Source organism: Furipterus horrens, unplaced genomic scaffold, assembly GCF_987537825.1.
Source record: "Furipterus horrens unplaced genomic scaffold, mFurHor1.1.pri manual_scaffold_5, whole genome shotgun sequence".
Lineage (NCBI taxonomy): Eukaryota > Metazoa > Chordata > Mammalia > Chiroptera > Furipteridae > Furipterus > Furipterus horrens.
The window spans coordinates 168,817,995-168,837,194 of NW_028327175.1; the positions used below are offsets into that span (position 1 = coordinate 168,817,995).

The 19,200-nt window shown below is 47.4% G+C and overlaps 1 protein-coding gene across 1 annotated transcript; it reads left to right on the forward strand.

The window, feature by feature from the left end:
• The first annotated feature begins 1,996 nt into the window (after positions 1-1,996).
• Positions 1,997-9,019, forward strand: PPIF (peptidylprolyl isomerase F). The gene is made up of 6 exons (XM_090278290.1): positions 1,997-2,282; positions 3,789-3,819; positions 4,359-4,447; positions 6,133-6,229; positions 6,717-6,792; positions 8,030-9,019. The coding sequence occupies exons 1-6, from the start codon at positions 2,097-2,099 to the stop codon at positions 8,163-8,165; spliced, it is 615 nt and encodes a 204-aa protein (XP_090134416.1). The 5' UTR covers positions 1,997-2,096; the 3' UTR covers positions 8,166-9,019.
• Positions 9,020-19,200: the final 10,181 nt, after the last annotated feature.

Sequence of the window (19,200 nt, forward strand, 5' to 3'; positions counted from 1 at the left end):
ATATCTCCCAGCTCTGAGCTGGCTTTGGCTCATTCCCCTTCTGGAGTCTCCTCTCCACATCTTTGTGTCTCTGCCCCTCATGTGATCCCTGGGCAAACCTCTCCCCCGTTCCCATTTTCTGCAGCCTCCTGGCTAACTCCTCAGCTTCTATCTTGCTGTGTTGTTTGTTCAAAGCTTGCCTCTCTTGCCCTTCTCACCCTTCTCACCCTGTCCCAATAACTAGCTCCTTGATGATGGTGAGAAAGGCTTGACATATCCTTGACATACCCTGAGCTTGCAGTCAGACAGACTCCAAGTGAATAAAGGCAGCTCTTCCCAAGTAGGGTTGCTCATGCTTCAGCAGGGTGGAAGATAAACTGAGGCCCTCCAGAAGCAGGCTTGAAGGGCAATAGGGTACCTCTAGTCCACTTGGCATGGCTAAAGACTGTGTGAGCTGAGGGCAAGGGGTGATTCCTCTCTTTCTCTTTCAAATTTACAGTGTGCACAGATACTGGGTAATCTGGGTGATGAGCTGAGGGCCCAGATGGGCCAGGGAGTAATGGGCTCCCCCTCAGGACTGTTCTACTTCAGATCACAGTTACGTGAAAGGAGGAGGCATTCCTCAGGAAAGAGTGAGGCCACATTCTGAACTGAGCCTGGAGAGCAACTGGGATGCCATTGGGGCTTCATTGAGTGACCAGGCTCTCCTAGACCAGGAATACAGAAAAGGGGACTATAAACTTACCCAAAAGAGCCAAACCAGCATTATCATGAGGCTAGGACACTCTGCTCTGACCTCATGAATTTGCTTGGGTCAGCATTTTGCTGCCAGCCCCTTCCTGGTCTCAACGCAAGTTTGTCTGACTTCAAGGCCCAGCTACCACCTTTCTCTGGCTTCTGAGGCCTCTGAGCCCCTGCATCTGAGACACATTGCAGCCTGAGCCCCAAACTCTGAGCAAAGACCATTTAGACTCTCTCCATCAGTGATGTTCATGGCATAGTACTTAACAGTTGACAAATTCCTCTGTCTCTCATTCATTTTATCCTTGGATCAGACCTGGGAAAAAAGCAGAGTAAGGATTATCATCACACCCTTATTCTCCAGAGGGGAAACTGAGGTCCGGAGAGGCCTGGGAGGACTGGTACAGGCTGGTGGCGAGGACTGTAGCATTCTCCTAGGCCTGGACAGTGTCCTCCTCTCTCTGGGCCTCAATTTCCCAGCTGGAGGGTACAGGTGTTGGTCCAGATGCTCTCTCAGGACCTCTGCCTGTAATCACTTACTGTGCCCCTCCCATGCCTCGCAGGCTTCTGTGAAGTCTCCCTCCCCGTAGTTCCTCCGCTCAGTTCCCTTTCTTCTTTCTGTCTAGCTTTTTCACTTTCCCTGCACTCCCTATGCTCTGGCTCCTGTGCTGTAACACCTACAGATTCTGTGCGGTTAACTGAAAGTCTGTTTCTGGTTGAGTGGAGGGGGGAGGGGAACCAGGAGCCGGCTTGCACCAGGGCTGTCTGTCTGTGGGTTGAGGAGGAGGAGTCAGACAAGTTCTGGTGGAGAGCTAGGGGCCTGTGGGAGCATGACAGGCCCAGGCAAAATTTCCAGTCTTGTGGGATGAAGATCTGTTATCTAGAAGCATCTGTGGATAGGACAAGCCTGTGGTCACCATGGGAGGGTCTTTGCCTGTCTCCTCCTGCCACCACTCACTTCAATCCAGCCTCTCCTCTCCACCTTTCCTTGACTGACTCTCAGTGCCACCATTTCTCTTTGTCTCTGTCTGTCTTCGGGGCCCTCATAAAACGGAACTGGACTCCTTTGCCTAGGTCGTGTCTGTCCCTCAGGTCTCTGGCCCTGGTGAATGAGCCTCCCCACTAGTCCGACTGCGTTGCCCACCGAGGCCGGCAGGGGTCGCCCGCGGACAGGCTCGAAGGGGGCGGGGCGGGGCGGGGCGGGGCGGGGCGGGGCGGGCGCTGGATGGGGCGGGACCGCGAGGCCTGCCGGGGCAATAAAAGCGCCAGTCCGCGGCGGCGGTGGACTAGAGTCTTCAGGTGCGCGTGACCTTCGCGGCTGTCCTCAGCGCTCTCACCGCCGATCTCCCGTCCCGATCGGACCCGATTGGTGCGCCATGCTGGCGCTGCGGTGCGGTTCCCGTCTGCTCGGCCTGCTCCCTGTCCCACGCTCCTTGCCGCTGCGGCCCACGGCCCGCGCCTGTAGCGGCGGCGCCCGCGACCCGGCCTCTTCCGCTGGGAACCCGCTAGTGTACCTGGACGTGGGCGCCGACGGGCAGCCTCTTGGCCGCGTGGTGCTGGAGGTGAGACCACTGGACTGGGCCACGCCGGTATGAGCGTGGGGGACGTCCTTGGAAGAGCCCGGGCCCCTGGTGCAGCGCTGTGCCTGGCTCTCTGAGTGACCTTGCCTCCCACTCCCGGGCTCTAGGCCTCAGTTTCCCCGTCTGTAAGAAGGCATCGGATTGGTCTTTTCCGGTCTCCCCTCAGAACTTTGGAGAAGTGGGTGCGGGGGGTAGGGTACGTGTGGATAAGAAAGCTCAAGGTCAGGACGTAGATGGTGAGGGCCCGGCCCCACTAGCACACCTGGGGTGCGGGGTTCCAAGACCTCACGGAGGCGGAACCTAGATCCCCAGCTCCGAGGTTGGTGTCGGGCGTCTGGGTCCCGCTGGCGGCCTGGCTGGGAGCTCACGTGGCGGCCTTTGCGTAAGGCGAGTGTTGCACGGCCCTTGCCATCTGGCTCACCCTCCGGGCTCTGCAGAATGAGTGAGGGTGGCTGGAGCCTCTGCCTCGCGCAGTGCGACCCGTACAAGCTGGGTAGGCAGCGGGCTCCAGCCACCAGGTGGCCCCCGAGACGGTGGGTCTGGGCAGTGTACCCGGAGCCCAGTTCCAACCCCAGCCACCCTTCTGGGGCGACACTCACTTCCTGCCTCTGACTTGGGCCTTTTCAAAAAACAAAGTACCCGTCGCTGGAGTGGCTCAGTGGGATTGAGTGCTGGCCTGAGAAGGAAAAGGCTACCCGTTGGATTCTAGGTCAGCCTTTCCACATGCCTGGGTTGCTGGTTGCTGGCCAGGTCCCCAGTTGGGGGCGTGTGAGAGACAACCAATCCATGTATCTCTCACACATCAATGTTTCTCTCCCTCCCTTCTCTCTAAAAAATAAATAAATAAAATCGTTTAAAAAAACAAAACAAAGCAAAGAGTCCTTAAGGTAACAGAGCGGGAAGGTAATAGAAACTTGGTGTAGCCTTCAAGCTTGGCCCTATTTTTAACAAAGGGGTCTCAGTTAAATCTCAGCTCCCTCTTCTGGAACATAGAGAGCACCAGTTCTGCTCCCATTTATTTCAGTAGTGTGGGACCAGGGTGGCTTTTGAAGCTGGGAGGCAAGAGGCCAGGTTGGATGGGGCTCCAGCCTCCCCTTAAATCCACCCCTCTTGCCTCTCTCTCAGCCTGTTTCCCATCTGCTTAGTGAGGAGCTTGGACTGGCTCCCCCTTGGATTCTCTCCCCAGGCCCTGAGTCTGATGCTTGGGCCCTGCTGTAGTAGCTATGCCAGTTATCCCCCAGGGAAGCGGTCAGGATGGCATTGTGATCTCTCCTGACACATTAGGAAACCGAGCCTGCCTCCTCACAGCCTTGGATTCAGGAAGCAGCTGGCAAAAATGATAGCTGCTTAGGCTGCCTCCTACGCAGGGCTGGGAGTAACAGGAATGGAATGGCATATGGTGCTTTCTCAGTCTGCTTGGTCACTGAGGAGCTTCCTTCCTTCACCTGCCTCTTGACTGATCATCTTCTCTTGTCCCTCTCCCTACAGCTGAAGGCAGATGTTGTTCCAAAGACAGCAGGTAAGACAGTGCCTGGGGCCCTCCTGAGTCTGGTCTAGGTGGAAGGAAGAGAGAGGGGCAAGGTGAGGTGGGTGTGCTGGTAAGAGAGATCTAGGCAAGGAGATCTGGGACCAGATGGGGTTCCATGTGTGGCTCAGCTACTGTGCCCTGGGGCAGCCTCTGTCCCTCTCTGGGCCTCAGTGTTGGCTTTGCCCACCTGTCTGGTAGAAGCTTCAGTATCAATAGAAGGCACATGTAAATTTCCGTGGGACAGCTTCCTCTCTCCTGGTGCCCAGTGTGGCAGGGAGGTGGCTTACAACCCTGGACTTCCTGTCCCCCTGACCTGGTGCTGAAACAGCTAGGATTGTATGTTCTGCTACTGAGGTCAGTGACTTATCCCAGGTCACATAGCCAGAACAGATGCAGGAAGTAGGCCTAGAGTCCTCCATGCCCTGCTCTCCTGGAGGATGAGAGGGGATGCTGGCTGGAATGAGGTCTCTCACCCCTGGGATTGAGTTGAGGCTTGACCCTGTTTACCTGCCTCTCCCTTCCTCCCTCAGAGAACTTCAGAGCCCTGTGTACCGGGGAGAAGGGCTTTGGCTACAAAGGCTCCACATTTCACAGAGTGATTCCATCCTTCATGTGCCAGGTACTGTGGCCCTCTCTGTTCAGGTTCGTCTTCTGTAAGTGGGGGCCGCTTCATAGCATGTTATGAGGACTGATGTGTGAGCATGTGCCTGATGCGTGCAAAGTACTGAATGGAGGTCAACTGTAATGATTCTTTTGGCCTGTCCTCTCACCTGAGAGGCTAGAACTTGTGTGTGCTGCTGTTGCCCTCCCCTGCCCCTGAAGTGAAGCAACAGGGTGAGTGGCAGGATGGTCCTGCCAGGCTGAGTGGGGACAGTTGAGCCTGTGGAAGGGGGCACTGACATTAGGGATGGAGGTGCGTGGGAGGTAGATCTTAAGGCTTTAGCTTTAGAGGACTAGTGTATTCAGATAGCCTCTGTCTTTCTGAGTATCACACTGAGCACATGGCATGGGAGAAGAGGAAGAGGAGGGAGAGAGAGAGGGCACGAACAAGAACATACAGGTCTGGACTAGGAGTTTCTCTTTCCAGAGAAAAGCATCTCTCTTGGTTGAATGAATATATTGTTTAGTCATGTGTTCTGCTCATTTGTCAGAGGCATTAGGATTGCTGTGTCAGAGGTTTTAGGGTAGCTTGTGGCAGCAAGAACTTCCTCAGGGTCAGGACTTGTGCTTCCTTGGGGACTGTTCTGTTAGGTCAGACCCTGCTAGATCAGTTTGTGTCCTGAGGCAAGGATATGGATGTCCTGATCTCTTTGAAGTCCTTTCAGCCTGAAATTCTCTCCCCATTCCCTCCACCCTCTCCTTGTGGCTGTAATCATATGGTGGTAAGTGTCAGTGGTTTGGGGCTGGGCTTGCTGATGTGGCAAATGTGGCAAATGCCACAGGAGGGGCAGGGAGGCTCTGGTATGGGACAGGCTTTGCCCAAGCCTGTAGCTTTCTGTCTCAGAGGCTCCTGGGAACTTAAGTGGGTGTCCTGTGCAGAGCTAGTCTTCCTCTGAACAGCGACAGGCAAGGGCCGAGACTTCCAAAGCTGGGGCCTGAGCTGGTAGCACCAGGAGCCAGTTCAGGGTTTTGTATTGTCCCTCTTTGGGGACACCTTGTTGGTGTTTGTGGATGCCTCAGTTGGTTGATCAGGTCATCCCTGTGACCTGAGGAAAATGGTAGCATAGCCTGGGGCTGGGGTGGCCACCTTTGGGCTCCTCTGGCCATGGACGCCTCAGACAAGACCCGAAGAAGGATGCCAGCCCTGGGTGGACTCTGCATTGGATCTGTAAGCAGAGGGACAGCACTGGGCATGTCAGGAGAAGATCCTGGACAGGGACAGGACTCAGCACAAGGAACTGGCTCTGTGGCAGCTGCTGGTGCTCCCCACAGACCAGACATGGGATCAGGGGCTCCTGGGTGCCTCCCTGTTTATTCTCTAAGAGTAGTGAGTAGAAAATTCTGGGTCATTAAGAATCATGTCATTGGTCATCCTTTGAGGATCATGTAAAAACTTGCTCAGACAAAAAGTGAATCATTCAGAAACCAGGAAAGTTATCTTAGAAAACATTTAAGTTCATTTTACTTTTGCTTATTTTTCGTATTATTTTATTAGTCTTTATATAATTGGATGCTTTTTGACTCCTATGCCTGAAGGGCTTCTGGTATTGTGGGACTTAGGATGGTTAGGGGCTTCCTAGTGTTGTAGCAGTGTCCCCTGCCAGCTCTGGTGACAGCCACTCAGAAGGTGCCCTGTACCCACAGGCTGGAGACTTCACCAACCATAATGGCACAGGGGGAAAGTCCATCTATGGGAGCCGCTTTCCTGATGAGAACTTCACACTGAAGCACGAGGGGCCAGGTGAGTGGGGGTGCCACCATTCCCCAGTCTGAGTGCCCCAAGCTTTGACCCAGCCCCTGCCCTGCCCAGCAGCCCTGGGAGGCTGCAATCTGGTTACTGATAGCTCAGTATTCAGTTTGCGCCTTCCTTCAGTGCACAGGCTGGTTTGTTGAGTTTTGCAAGAGCTTTTTCATTCTGAGCTCTCAGTTTAAAAACAAACTATTGTTTGGAAACTTGACAAGGGGGAGAGTTCTAAGTTAAACCGCAGCCATGTGTCACCTTTGAGACCCGGGGTACAATGTGAGAGCTTCCGCAAGGCCCTTTCCCTCCTCTGGAGGACAGGCCCCCGGGAGCTGGTCATTCTCTGGGCCCTGGCTTTCTCTTTTGAGCTCCAGGCTCTTCAAACTCACATGTGCTTGATTTGGTTTGAGCCATCTGCTCTTTTGGTTGACTTCCCAGGTGAGATGCCTCTTGGGGCAGCATGGCTCACCCCTGCTTGTTTTTATAGGTGTCCTGTCCATGGCAAACGCAGGCCCCAACACCAATGGCTCCCAGTTCTTCATTTGCACCATAAAGACTGACTGGTGAGTTCCATGCTCCAGGCTCCAGGCCCTCTGAGAATGAGGGGCATCCTGGCGGCAGTACAGGACGGTTTGCATGTTCTCAGAGGAAGGCCTGCTCTGGCACACAGCCCTCACCAGGACTGCATGTCTGTAGGAGAGAAAGAGAAAATCCCTGCGAGGACTGAGGGAGAATGTGGACTGTTCCCACAGCTCTGTCTTTATTAGGCTTCCAGTTGTCTCCATCAGCTAGACTTTTCTCAGCGTGTTTTGCACACACAAAGTACTTTGGGAGATGCTGCTGAACCTCAAGATGGCCTGTTGTAGAAACCCATTTGCCTGGTTTTACCTGTTGTTTCCCAGGCTTATCTCACCCATGGAATGCACCTTGGGAAACGCTATGGTAGGCATTTGGATGTCACACCAGAGTTTTCATCAGGCCTTAGCAAAGACCTGAAAGTAGTTACTAGCCCCGTAGAGCCCTCTTCCCCACATGCTCATGGATTTTAGGGACGCCTTTCCTGGTAAACTTTCCACTAAGGGATAAGTTTCTCTGCCCAGAGTCTCAGCCCTGGGGTATCTGAGGTTGAGGGGAAAACAACTGGCCAGGAGCTAAGACTTGATAAAACCCATTTCTGAGGACTTGAGGGAGGCCTGGGTGATGTCTCTAACCTCCAAGCCAGAAGGGATGTGTATGTCGGGGCTGGGTAGGTTGTTGCTGACTCTCTCTGCTCTTTGCTTCTTCCATGGAGCCAACCCTTAATGGATCCTGCAGCTCTGCCCTTGGCTGTGACCAGGCTTGGCCTTGCTGGCACTGGACTAAGCTGCCTTTTAGATTCTTGGAGCTCGCTCAAGAGGAGAACTGCTCAGGACTTGGTCTCAGCACACTTGTTACCTTGGCTCTCACCTCATGATTCATGACTGTTAAACTAGTTCCATTTATTTCTTTAGAGTGGTTTGGCACCCTATAATCTCCCTGAGCAGAGCAAGAATAAGTCACTTTCATAGGTGAGGTTACCAGGCAAGGTCACACAGTATGGGAAAGGCAGAACATGCCCTGGAAGGAGGCATCCTTCCGTGTATTTTGGGGAGCTCAACAGGTTTGATAGCAGGAGCTTTGGGGAGTAGATCCAGCTTTTCGGTGTGCATTCCTTTCAGAATTGCTATTTTTTGGTAAATAGTTCAATGAGCAAGTGATCATGATGTGGGTTCATAGTGCACTGCTCCTGTTTCTGTTCACCTGGCTCACCTGTCCTTGCAGGCTGGATGGCAAACATGTTGTGTTTGGCCGCGTCAAAGACGGCATGGATGTTGTGAAGAAAATAGAATCCTTTGGCTCCAAGAGTGGGAAGACAACCAAGAAGATTGTCATCACAGATTGCGGCCAGTTGAGTTAACCCCTGTGGCCAGGGTGCTAGGCCCACAGCAGCTGTACCTGGGTGTTGAGTCACCCAGGTGGCTGCCTCGGGCTCCCAGTGAAGGTGTCCCATCGAGTTGCCTTTGCTTGCTCCATGTGCTCAAGGAAGGCAACTAAGGAATGTCAGACCTCCCCAGGACCCACCAGACTATTCCCTCAGTGCTCACCCTGCCTCGTGACCCTGTTTCTGGACCCCTGCTGTGGACATCCTGCACTACGCAAGCCCAAGTTCACATGTGCCTTGGACATTGGGGGATGGTGGTGGGTTAGCTTCAAGTTCAGGTTTCTGCCTTTTCCTTGATCAAGAGGGAAAGCCAGTTGCTGCAAAAGGCCTGTTATGTATCTGTTTAATGTCTTTCTAATTGGAATAATTTAATTAACAAGACTGCCTGGAGGTAAAGCTGTGACACTAACTCCTCCGTGCTGAGCTGTGACCTGAGTTGGTGGCCCAGGCCACAGAACTCTAGAGCTTGTCCTCTGGAACACAATCAGGGCTTTTGTGAAGGGTCTCATGGGTGAGGCCTGCTTATTCCAGCCACTGTAAATCCCATTGGTTTGCTGCTGTCATTTCTGAGGAGAGTCTGTGGGGTAGAAGCAGATGAACCTGGGAACAAAGCCATTGCGAGCCATGCCTACTCGATGTGAATCCCTGCGTGGAAAATGGAAATGGCCTGTGAGTGCCATGGGCTCTGGGAGAAAGCAAACGTGGATTTCCTGGGGGGGCCTTGATTTTTCTGTACTTAGTACCTTAAATCTGATTATGTATATAATATACTTCAGGGACATTTATTTGTGTTCACCTTAAATGTGAAAATAAATCCTATTTTCTATAAAGGCCTTCTGTCTGGTGGTTTTAGGAAGCAGTCTGTAACCCCTAACCTTTATGGAGTTACTCTGTGTCTGGTGCTGTGCCGAGGGCGTTTCCATGGACTGTCATTTAATCGCTCCAGCCACCCTGTTTTACAGGTCAGGAAAGGGGCTCAGACAAACTATCAGCACCCAGAGCTTTTCCATGGGCACTGGTTCCGCTCTGCATCCCAGCTTTGCCTCTTGGTGACTCTAAGCCTCAGTTTTCTTCAGCTGCACAATGGAGTCGTCGTCGGCAGCCATCTGTCTCGAGAGACGATGGTGTAGCTTCTTAAGAGTCTATCTGCACCACCAAGAATGGCTGTGCAGTCCAACTCGAGAGTGACACGGTATCTGTCTCCTCCCGTGTTGAATCGACATCTTGCGATGACGCTGAAGCTACAGAGCCTGGGCAGGGTGATATGGAGGGTCTGCTGTTGCCCATGCAGCAGACCCCCCCTCTCTTCGCAGCTGAAGGGTCCAAGGGAAAGACGGAGTCAATACAGCTTGGCTTCAGGTGCGCCGCAGGAGTTGCCGGTGTTGACTACAACGTCAAACCGCCTTAGGGACTCCGGCTCCGGATTTTCTGTCGGGGTTTACTCCCTTAGCCTTTCCCCTGAAGAGGTATGCCGCAAGGCAGCGGAGGATTTTTGGAGTCAGAGTTTTCCTTCTCTGATGTGCCCTGACTGGAAGATCGAACCAGCGACACTTAGCTCGCAGGCCGACGCTCAATCCACTGAGCCAAACCAGCCAGGGCAAGGTGGTGAGGGTCAGATGTGACGCATGTAAAGAGCATAGCACAGTACCCCACACATCTTAGTAAGCTCTCTGGAGTGATAGGGATGATGACATTTCCATGAGTCAGGGTTTCTTTTCCTTCCTCCCATATGTTCATTGGTTTTTAGAAAGAGGAAGGGAGAGAGGGAGAAACATCAATGTGAGAGAGAAACACCAGTTGCCTCCCATACACGCCCCCACTGGGGATAGAACCCTCAACCTCTGGCATACAAGATGATGCTTTAATCAACTGAGCCACCCTGTCAAGGCCTGTGTGTCAGGGTTTTAGAAGAAGGATCTAAGATCATCTAAGGTTAGGCATGGACTTAACTATTCGAGATATGCCATTTTAATTTGGAATTAACTTCTAGGTGTTTCTGAATCCATAGGGAAGGCAGATGGGGAGGGAAGAGGAAGACTGAAAGCTTCTTTAAACAGTCAGATTGACACAGTCCAAACAATGGAATAATCACACTCTGTTCACAATATGAAGAGAATTATTTCACATGGGGTTCCCTGAGTAAGATTATGTGTGGTCACATGTCCTAGTCATTCTGAGGTCAGTGGCTAGATCTGGGTCATTTGGAGTATAGGGTTGTGAGTCAGGTTTTGTGAGGTCACAGGTTGATGTAGTCACTGAAGTCACAGCTAGATTGCGTCATCTTGAGTAATGGAGAGTTTCCATGAAGTCAGTTCAGCTGCACGGATTGGGAGGTCAGCCAACCTAGCAGTTTTTAAACAGCAAGAGCCTTAGGGGTCCTCAAGGTAGAATAAGGGGGAGACTCTGAACCCCATTTTCAATTAGGTATCCTCCATTTTTTTTGTTATTGGGACTCTGCAAGGAATTTCACTTGAAGGATGGAATCTGAGCCAGATAATAATTGGTAATTGCTCACCCAGTACAACATTTTACAGATGGGTAAACTGAAGACCCAAGAGGGGTCCATGATTACCCAAGGGGAGCCTAAGAGTCACCTGGCAGAGCAGGGGCTGGAACTCCAACCCCACCAGTCAAGATGCCAGTTTATGTTCAAGGCCTTTCAGAAGGCATAGGCCTCCGCCCTCAAATCATATACATTCTGAGGTCACAACTCAGTCCTTGTGTAGTTTTCTCTTGACTTCTGGGAACTCTAGGGAGGCAGAGGTGCTACTGACAAGTTTGACTAACAGCCTCTTGAAGTGTGACCTGCTGGCCCTGTGGTGGTTTCTAAGGGGTCTTGGGGTCACAGAACCTGTGGGGCTTGTGTTTAGTTTATTGGTTATTCCCTTTTGATGAGGAGGGGAGGAATGGGGAGAGAGAGAGTGTGTGTGTGTGTGCGTGGTGCATCCATCCAGTGGAGTCTGATGTATGGGGACAGAGCAAGTATGCAGGAATTTCCCAAAAACTGAGTTTCCTGAAATGAGGCCATTTACTGCAGTTCTCTTCCCAGCACTCCGCACAAGCGCCTGAGCCTGGTCTTATTTCTTATATAAAGCAGGAACCTAACTAATATACAAATAAGATACTGATTTATTGCTGGCACCAGGTACCTTATGCATGAATGAGTCAGTGAGTCATACACATGTTCTCAGAAATATAATCATGTGATGCCAAGTAAACACGTGTTTAAATAGCTGAAATAAAATTTTTCTCAGACATGTGATTTCTTTTCACGATGACTTCAGTAAAATTCACACATTTTAAGCATATAGGTCAATGACTTTTGACAAATTCATACGCTGAGTAACCACTACCAAATTAACATTCCCTTCTCTCCAAAAAGTTACCTTCCTGCCCCTTTGAAGGCAGCTACTGAATCCTATCGCTATAGATTAATTTTACCTGTTTTAGGACTTTTTTTTTTTTTATCAGTGGAATCATACAAGCTTTAATTTGTGTCACCTGTGTGAGAACATGGAGAGTTTCATATCCTCTGGGCTCTGTGGAATGTTGGGCCATGAAAAGAAATGTCAAATGTTTCTCGGTCTGGTAAGCAGTGCTTTCCTAGGAAGCATGGGATGCTGGTAAAGCATGCAGATTCCTGGGCCACCCTGAGACCTACTGAATACAATTCTCTGTGGAAGGGATCTAAGAATGTGAACTTTAAAATAATAATTCTGCTAAAGTGAATGTTTGAGTGTAGGCCAGAGTGGACAAGATTGGCAAGGGTGGTCATGGCTCCCCCCGAGTCGTTATTTACTTCTGTACACATTTTGCGATGGACACTCACTTAAGGAGTTGTGACTTGGATGGTAGGGGGCGCAGTCTCTTCACCACCACTCTGTGAGTCTCCTGGTTCTGTTTCTCTGAAAAACCCTGGCTTCTACACATATCTTCATTTTTTTCTACTTACAACACCAAATGCACTTGTAAAAATGTAAATGCTACATAAATACATAATATAGAAAACTAAAATTACCTATAACCCTATCATATTAATAGTTGGTATAGTTCTCGGCATTTGCTTAAGATGTAGAAAGCTGCAAAATCATTATTTCTACCCAACAATAATAAAAAGCTGAATAAGTGATACAATCATAACTTCCCTTGAGTTCTTCAGAAAGGCAACCAGGTGACATGAGTTCCAAAGAGGAACAAAACCCTGCAAGGAGAGATGGGCGACGCAATGTGGCAGAGCTCTGCAGGAAGACGTGGCTGCAGAACAGGTGGGTAAGAGGAAATTGGGTGAAATTGTGATGAATCGTTAAAGGCTGGTGTGTCTGTCTGAAATAGCTGGGGGCTCCCCACACAAAGCGGGTTCATAGTCCCTTGCCAGGTCTCTCTGCTAGGCCTTTACTGATGCTCAGGAGAGAGACGGGCATGGTAGAGGACCCAAGGGGCCTGCCTTGGTGTGCAGGCCTGTGGAGATCTTCAGCTCCTGGAGAAAGACATGAAGCCATGCTCACTTCCCCAGATTCTTTTCTCCTGTGAACCAAAATTCTTAATCCACTGGGGAGAGGCCAATACTGCCTTCACGCCTGAAGAAGTAGAAGTACACTGTGGCTGGGGCAAGGTAAAAGAAAAAATTATTACCCTCAGGGAGAGGCAAGAAAAAATCCAGGGCCCAAGATCCTATACTGATAGCAACCAGGATTCAGCTACCACTAGGGAAAAGGGCAAAGGCACACTTAAGCATGCCTAAGACTGAGGCTGGACCAGTACAACAGAGAGCCCTCCTGCTCCCCACCCCAAGCCTCGTCTACTGCTGGGTGAGAAGGAAAGGCACAGAGAGAGAGAGATACCTTCTGTGCTGCCGAAAGCTGGAACTGGAGACCAAGCACTGAGAAAAACCCTTCAGCACCCCATCTTTACCCCAAGCACCAGGCAGCAGCTGCCCACTACTCTAGGAATTTGCACCTGCTTGGCTCTGAAGGCAAGGACACCAACACCAAAACTCAAACCCAATTCAACTGCTGACAATCAACTCAATTCCCCAAAATAAATAACTGAAGCAAGAAACAGCATACCCATTTTCTGGTGTGCATACTAGATCACAGTCTCTTCTATTGTACAACAATGTTCGGTATTAAATGAAAAAATTAAAAGACACGAAAGAGAAAGGAAAAAAACACTGTTAATAAGGCAATGAACTGAATCAGACTCAGATATAACCCTGTCATTAAAATAACTGTGATTATTATATTAAAGGATCTAGTGGAAAGGGTGGGCAACGTGCGTGAACAGATGGGGAATAATTTTAGCAGAGAGAAATGATAAGAAAGAGTAATGGAGATGCTACAAGAAAAGCAGGATAGCAAAAATGAAGTTCTTTGATGAGCTCAGCAATAATGAGGGATATGTTAGTGATTTGCCAAAGGACTCTAGATATACTAACACCAAAGAACAATCAACAAAGGAAAAATTAGATAAATTGGACCTCACCAAAGTTAAAATTTTTAATGTTTGTGCTTCAGAGGTCACCATAAAGCAAGTGAAAAACAGCTCATGCAATGGGAGAAAATAATTGTTGCTGGTGGGATATAAGGTGGTCCAACTGCTTTGGAAAACAGTCTGGCAGGTCCTCAGATGATTAAATATAAAGTTTACACATGATTCAGCAATTCCATTCCTTGGTCTACACCCAAGAGATATGAAAAATGTGTCCACACAGAAACTTGTACACAAATGTTTATTGTAGCATTATTGATAATGGTCACAAAATTAAAACAACTCAAATATTCAAGTGGGAAAATGAATCAACAAAATGTAGCATATTCATCAGTGGGATATTATTTGACTATAAAAAGGAATGAAGCACTGATACATGCTACAACATGGATGAACCTTGAAAACATTATCCTAAGTATATGAAGCCAGTCACAAAAGACTATATAGTACATAATTCCATTCATATGAAATATCCAGAACAGGAAAATCTATAGAGACAGATAGTAGGTTAGTGGTTGCCTAAGGCTGAAGGGGTTGGGATTGGGACAGATAAGTGGGTAACAACTGAAGTGTCCAGTATGAGGTTTCTTTAATAGGATGATGAAAATGTTCTAAAATTGACTGTTCTGAGGGTTGTAGATATCTGTAAATATATACTTTAAATGGGTGAGTTGTATGACATCTCTACTATATCTATAAATCTGTATCAGTAGTCTCACTTGTGCGTGTGTGCACATGTAAGCTGTTTGGAACCCCCTCCTGTTCCTCTGGAAAATGGTGTGATTTGACCTCATTATGGAAGTGGTTGTGGTGGGTCTTGGGCATCAGGTTTGAAAGCATCTATACCAGGTGAAGTTATGATAGTGTTTTTAAGCAAAGAAGACTATTCTCAGACACAGAGGGCGGGTGACTTCTGGCGAGGGAGGAACAGAGTGACTTGAGAGTTCAAGGTATTTGTTTCATTTGGATCCATCAAGATGTCCTTATTACAAATTTCAGGATCCCATTCTTTCCCATCAATGCCCTTTCACACGACAAATTTATTGAGACTGTGAATTCAATTTTATGTTATAATTCATCAACCTACATAATTAAATTTCTGTTTGATTTTAAGTGACATCAGTTCAATGATTACAAAAAATGAGAAAATGTTTTAGAGTTGTATTGGTAGCTTTATAGTCAGACCATAATTTAAGCTGAGAAGTAAAGGACATGATTTGTCATTTTATTTTGGTAAACAATCAAGCATGTGCAAAGTAATTCATTCCACACCACAGTCCTATGGTCATCACTACTGCCATTAACAGCCAAGTGCTGCAGCCACTTGGCCTCCCAAGGCACATGCTTCTCTCACCACTTATACACCATGGATAGCATGATAAAGTGTGATGTCACTGCATGCCATACATTACCAGAATTTCACTTCCCATTGGCAGCTCATTCAGCCCTGCCTTCAAATCCCAGAGCACAGCCAACTCTCTAAATCCCATCTTTGTGGATTATCTCACAGGATTGTTTCCAGTATCGATTCTATATTGGATGGGTCCAAACAGGATACAAAAACAACAAAGTCATTCCAACAAGGGAAGCTTAATATAAAAAAATTATTATTATTATTTTTAAATACTCACCTGAGGATATGTTCATTGATTTTAGAGAGAAAGGAAGGGAAAGAGAGAGAGATATATCAGCTGGTTGCATCCTATGCATGACCCAACTGGGGATTGAACCCACAACCTACCTATGTGCCCTGACCAGGAATCAAACTCACAATCTTTTTGGTGTGAGAGCTGATGCTCCAACTGACTGAGCCACCCAGCCAGGCTAGAAAATACTTATCATAACATGGATTTACCTACTTAGGGGGGTTAAAGAGAGAGAGAGAGAGAGAGAGAGAGAGAGAGAGAGAGAGAGAGAGAGAGAGAGAGAGAAACTCTAAAGACTGAAGTGTCTCTCTGGTGCCCTCTACTGTTAAAGCTTAATATAATGTCAGGTGGCAATATTACCACAAACAGGGCAATGGAGGAGGATTTACAACTAAGAGAAATGGACTCATAAGTGATCCTTTGAGCATTGCTTTCTTATCCAATCTGATGATCTCTGCCACTTAATTAGATATTTAGACCATTTATATTTAACCTAGTTATGAATATAATTAGATTTAAATTGGTCATCTTGCTATTTGTTTTCTTCGTTTCATCTGCTTTTTGTTCCATATTTGCTTTCTTTTGGAATGAGATTTTTTCTGAAATGATTCCATTTTATCTTTACTATTGACTTGATAGATTTAATTATTCATTTTATATTTTTAGTGGTTTCTCCAGGGTTTACAATATATAGTTTAACTTACAACAGATAACCTGCAGATGATACTATATCATTTTACATGGAATGTAAGAATTGGTGAGTAAAATGGCAACTCTGTATTTAACATTTTGAGGAAATTTCAAAATGTTTTCCAAAGTAGCTACAAATGTTTACATTCCCATTAGCAATGTAAGAGAGTTTGAATTTCTCCACAACCACCAACACTTGTTATGTATACTCTTTTAGTCATTGTAGCAGATGTGAAGTGGTATCCCGTTGCAGTTTGGAGTTGCATTCCCCCAGTGACTAATGAGATTGAGCATCTTTTGTATTTATTGGCCATTCATTCGTATGTCTTCTCTGAAGAATGTCTATTCAGATCTTTTGCCCATTTTTAAATTGGGTTGTCTTTATTGTTGAATTGTAAGAGCGCTATATAGTCTAGATACAAGTTCTTTAGTACATGATCCTTTGGAGGGCTGTCAGCTGGAAAGGTGAAGGGGAATAAAAGGGGAAATGGTGCTGGGATCAAAAAGCACAATTGGTAGGAACAAAGCAGGGGGATGTTAAGAACAGTATAGAAAAGGGTGAAGCCAAATAACTTACATGCATGACCTATGGACATGAATTAAGTGGGGGAGACTGCTGGAGGGAAGGAGGGTACTGGACAGAGGGGAGCAAAGGGAAAAAATTGGGACTACTGTAATAACATAATCAATAAAATACACTTTAAAATAATTTCCATGTTTCTTTTTTTTAAAGACTTTGTTTATCTATTTTTAGAGAGAGGGGAAAGGAGGGAGAAAGAGAAAGAGAGAAACACCAATGTGTGGTTTCCTCTTGCATACCCCAACTGGGGACCTTAGTCACAACCCAGGCGTGTGCCCTGACTGGGAATCGAACTAACAATTCTTTGGTTTGCAGGCTGACACTCAATCCATTGAGCCACACCAGCCAGGGCCCATATTTCTTTTAACATGCTCATGCTTCCCTCTATTTTCTTGCACATATGGAATTCAGTTATAATGACGGTTTTAATATCCTTGTCTGTTTTAAATCATCTTTTCCTCCTCATTATAGGTCTTATATTTCTATTTCTTCAGATACCTAACTTTTATTGGACGCCAGACATTTTAACTGAAGTACTGAATATTTTTTGTATTTCTATAAACATTCTTAAGTTTTGTTCTGTAATGCAGATAAGTTATTTGGAAAGTTTTATTTTTTTTGTGGCTGGCTTTTGAACTTTGTTAGAAGAGACCAGAACACTTTAGTCAAAGGCTAATTTTGTCCCACTGCTGAGGTCAGATCATTCTAAGTACTCTCCCTTGTTTGTTATCAGGTTTTGCATTCTGGTTGGTAGGAACTCAAAACTGTTTCTTGCCCCTGTGAGCTCTGGGGATTTAGTTCCGCTCGCTCCTTTTTCATGTCTTTTCTAGAGTTTTAGGTAATGTCTTCACATACATGTGCTCTGCAGTTTCCAGCTGAGGAGTTGAGGGAACCATGTGCACATGTCTGGAACCCTCTCTCTGGACCTTCCTCCTCTCTAGGTCATTCTTTTTTCTTCGTTCAGCTCTCTTCTTTTCAGTACCCTGATCTGAAGTCTACCCAAACTTTGCCTTCCTAAATTCCCAACTGTGTCTCTGCAACGCTGGGCTCTGTGACTTTCCCTTCCCTGCATGGTGACCTAGAAACTGTCCAGACAGCACATCTGCAACTGTAGGGCTCACCTCATTTGTTTTCCTTTCCTCAAAAATTCCTGCTCTATGCTGTCTTGTCCAATGTCTGAAAACCATTGTATTATATATTTTGTCTGTCGATTTAGTTGTTTAAAACAGGAGGGTAAATCGAGTCTCTTAGACTCCATCTCAGCCAGAAGCAGAAATTGTCTTCTGTATTATTTGAAGTGTTTACAGGGAGAATAATTCTCTTATTGGGTAACATATAACATCAGCACGGGGTTGGGGGAGCCAGATATATAGGCCCACATTCCCCGCAAGAGAAAGCAGCCAGCCCGGGGGTCTTCAGGGAACACCAGATGAGGAAGGTGGGTCAGACCTCAGTTTTTCCCTCAGAGTCAGCCTCACTCTTGAGGGGCAGCAGGCCTTCTCTGTTCTGAATAGGCAGCAGTGCAGACTGTTCCTCTCCACAATTGTCAAAGTGCTCACTGGGCTTCAGGCCTCAAACGGGTCTTTGGGCTCCCAGGCCCCCTCTCTGCACCAGTACCAAAGAGGATCCTGTAAGCTGTGATTCCAATGGGAATCACAGATCAGAGAAATCGCCAGGATGAAGGATTCTAGGCGAAGCCCAATGCCCCAGTGTGTGGATGGGGCAACTGAGGCCTGGGGAGCATAAGATTGTGGTAAAAAACAGCCACCTGAGACCTGTCAAGTCAGACCCTGGCTTTCTGGACTCCAGATCTTCCTACTGCACCAACAAAAAGGTAATAAAAAAAAAAAAAAGACTGACTTTTAAAAACAACAGTTCTTCAATAGGGAATTGACAAATACATTACTCAATAAAGGAATATAATAGGCTTTTAAACAAATGAGGCAGATCTCTGTTCTAACAGGGAAAGATGATGAAGAAAGCAAGTCACCAAACAACATGTTGCATAATCCTGTTAACATATATGAGGTCTGTCCGGAAAAAATCCTGCCATTGTTAATATAATGAGAATAGTTTGTGCAACATTGATGTAACCTGACAGCCATGGAAAGTGAACTGGAATGTGCATGTGTGAACAATGATGACTTCACTGTACTAGTTAATGGGGATGGTAGGCATCGTTAAGTGAGCATGTGTACTGTGTGGCCATTGCATTGAAAATGACTAAGTAGGGCAACAAATTTGCATCAAATTTTGCATTAAGTTTGAACATTCCTTTGCAGAAACTATTCAGATGATTCAGAAGACTGAAGCTATGGGCAACTGGTGATTGGCAGCTTCATCACGACAATGTGTCTGCTCGTGCCTCACATCTCGTGCACAGTATTTTGGTGAAACATCAAATCACCCAGATGACTCAGCCCCCTGCAGCCCAGATATGATGCCTTGTGACTTCTGGCTTTTCCCAAAACAAAAATTACCTTTGAAAGGGAAGAGAGTTAAGACTGTCCATGAGATTCAGGAAAATATGACAGGGCAGCTTATGGTGGTTGGAACTGTGTGAGGTCTCAAGGTGCCTACTTTGAAAGGGACTGAGGTGTCATTGTGC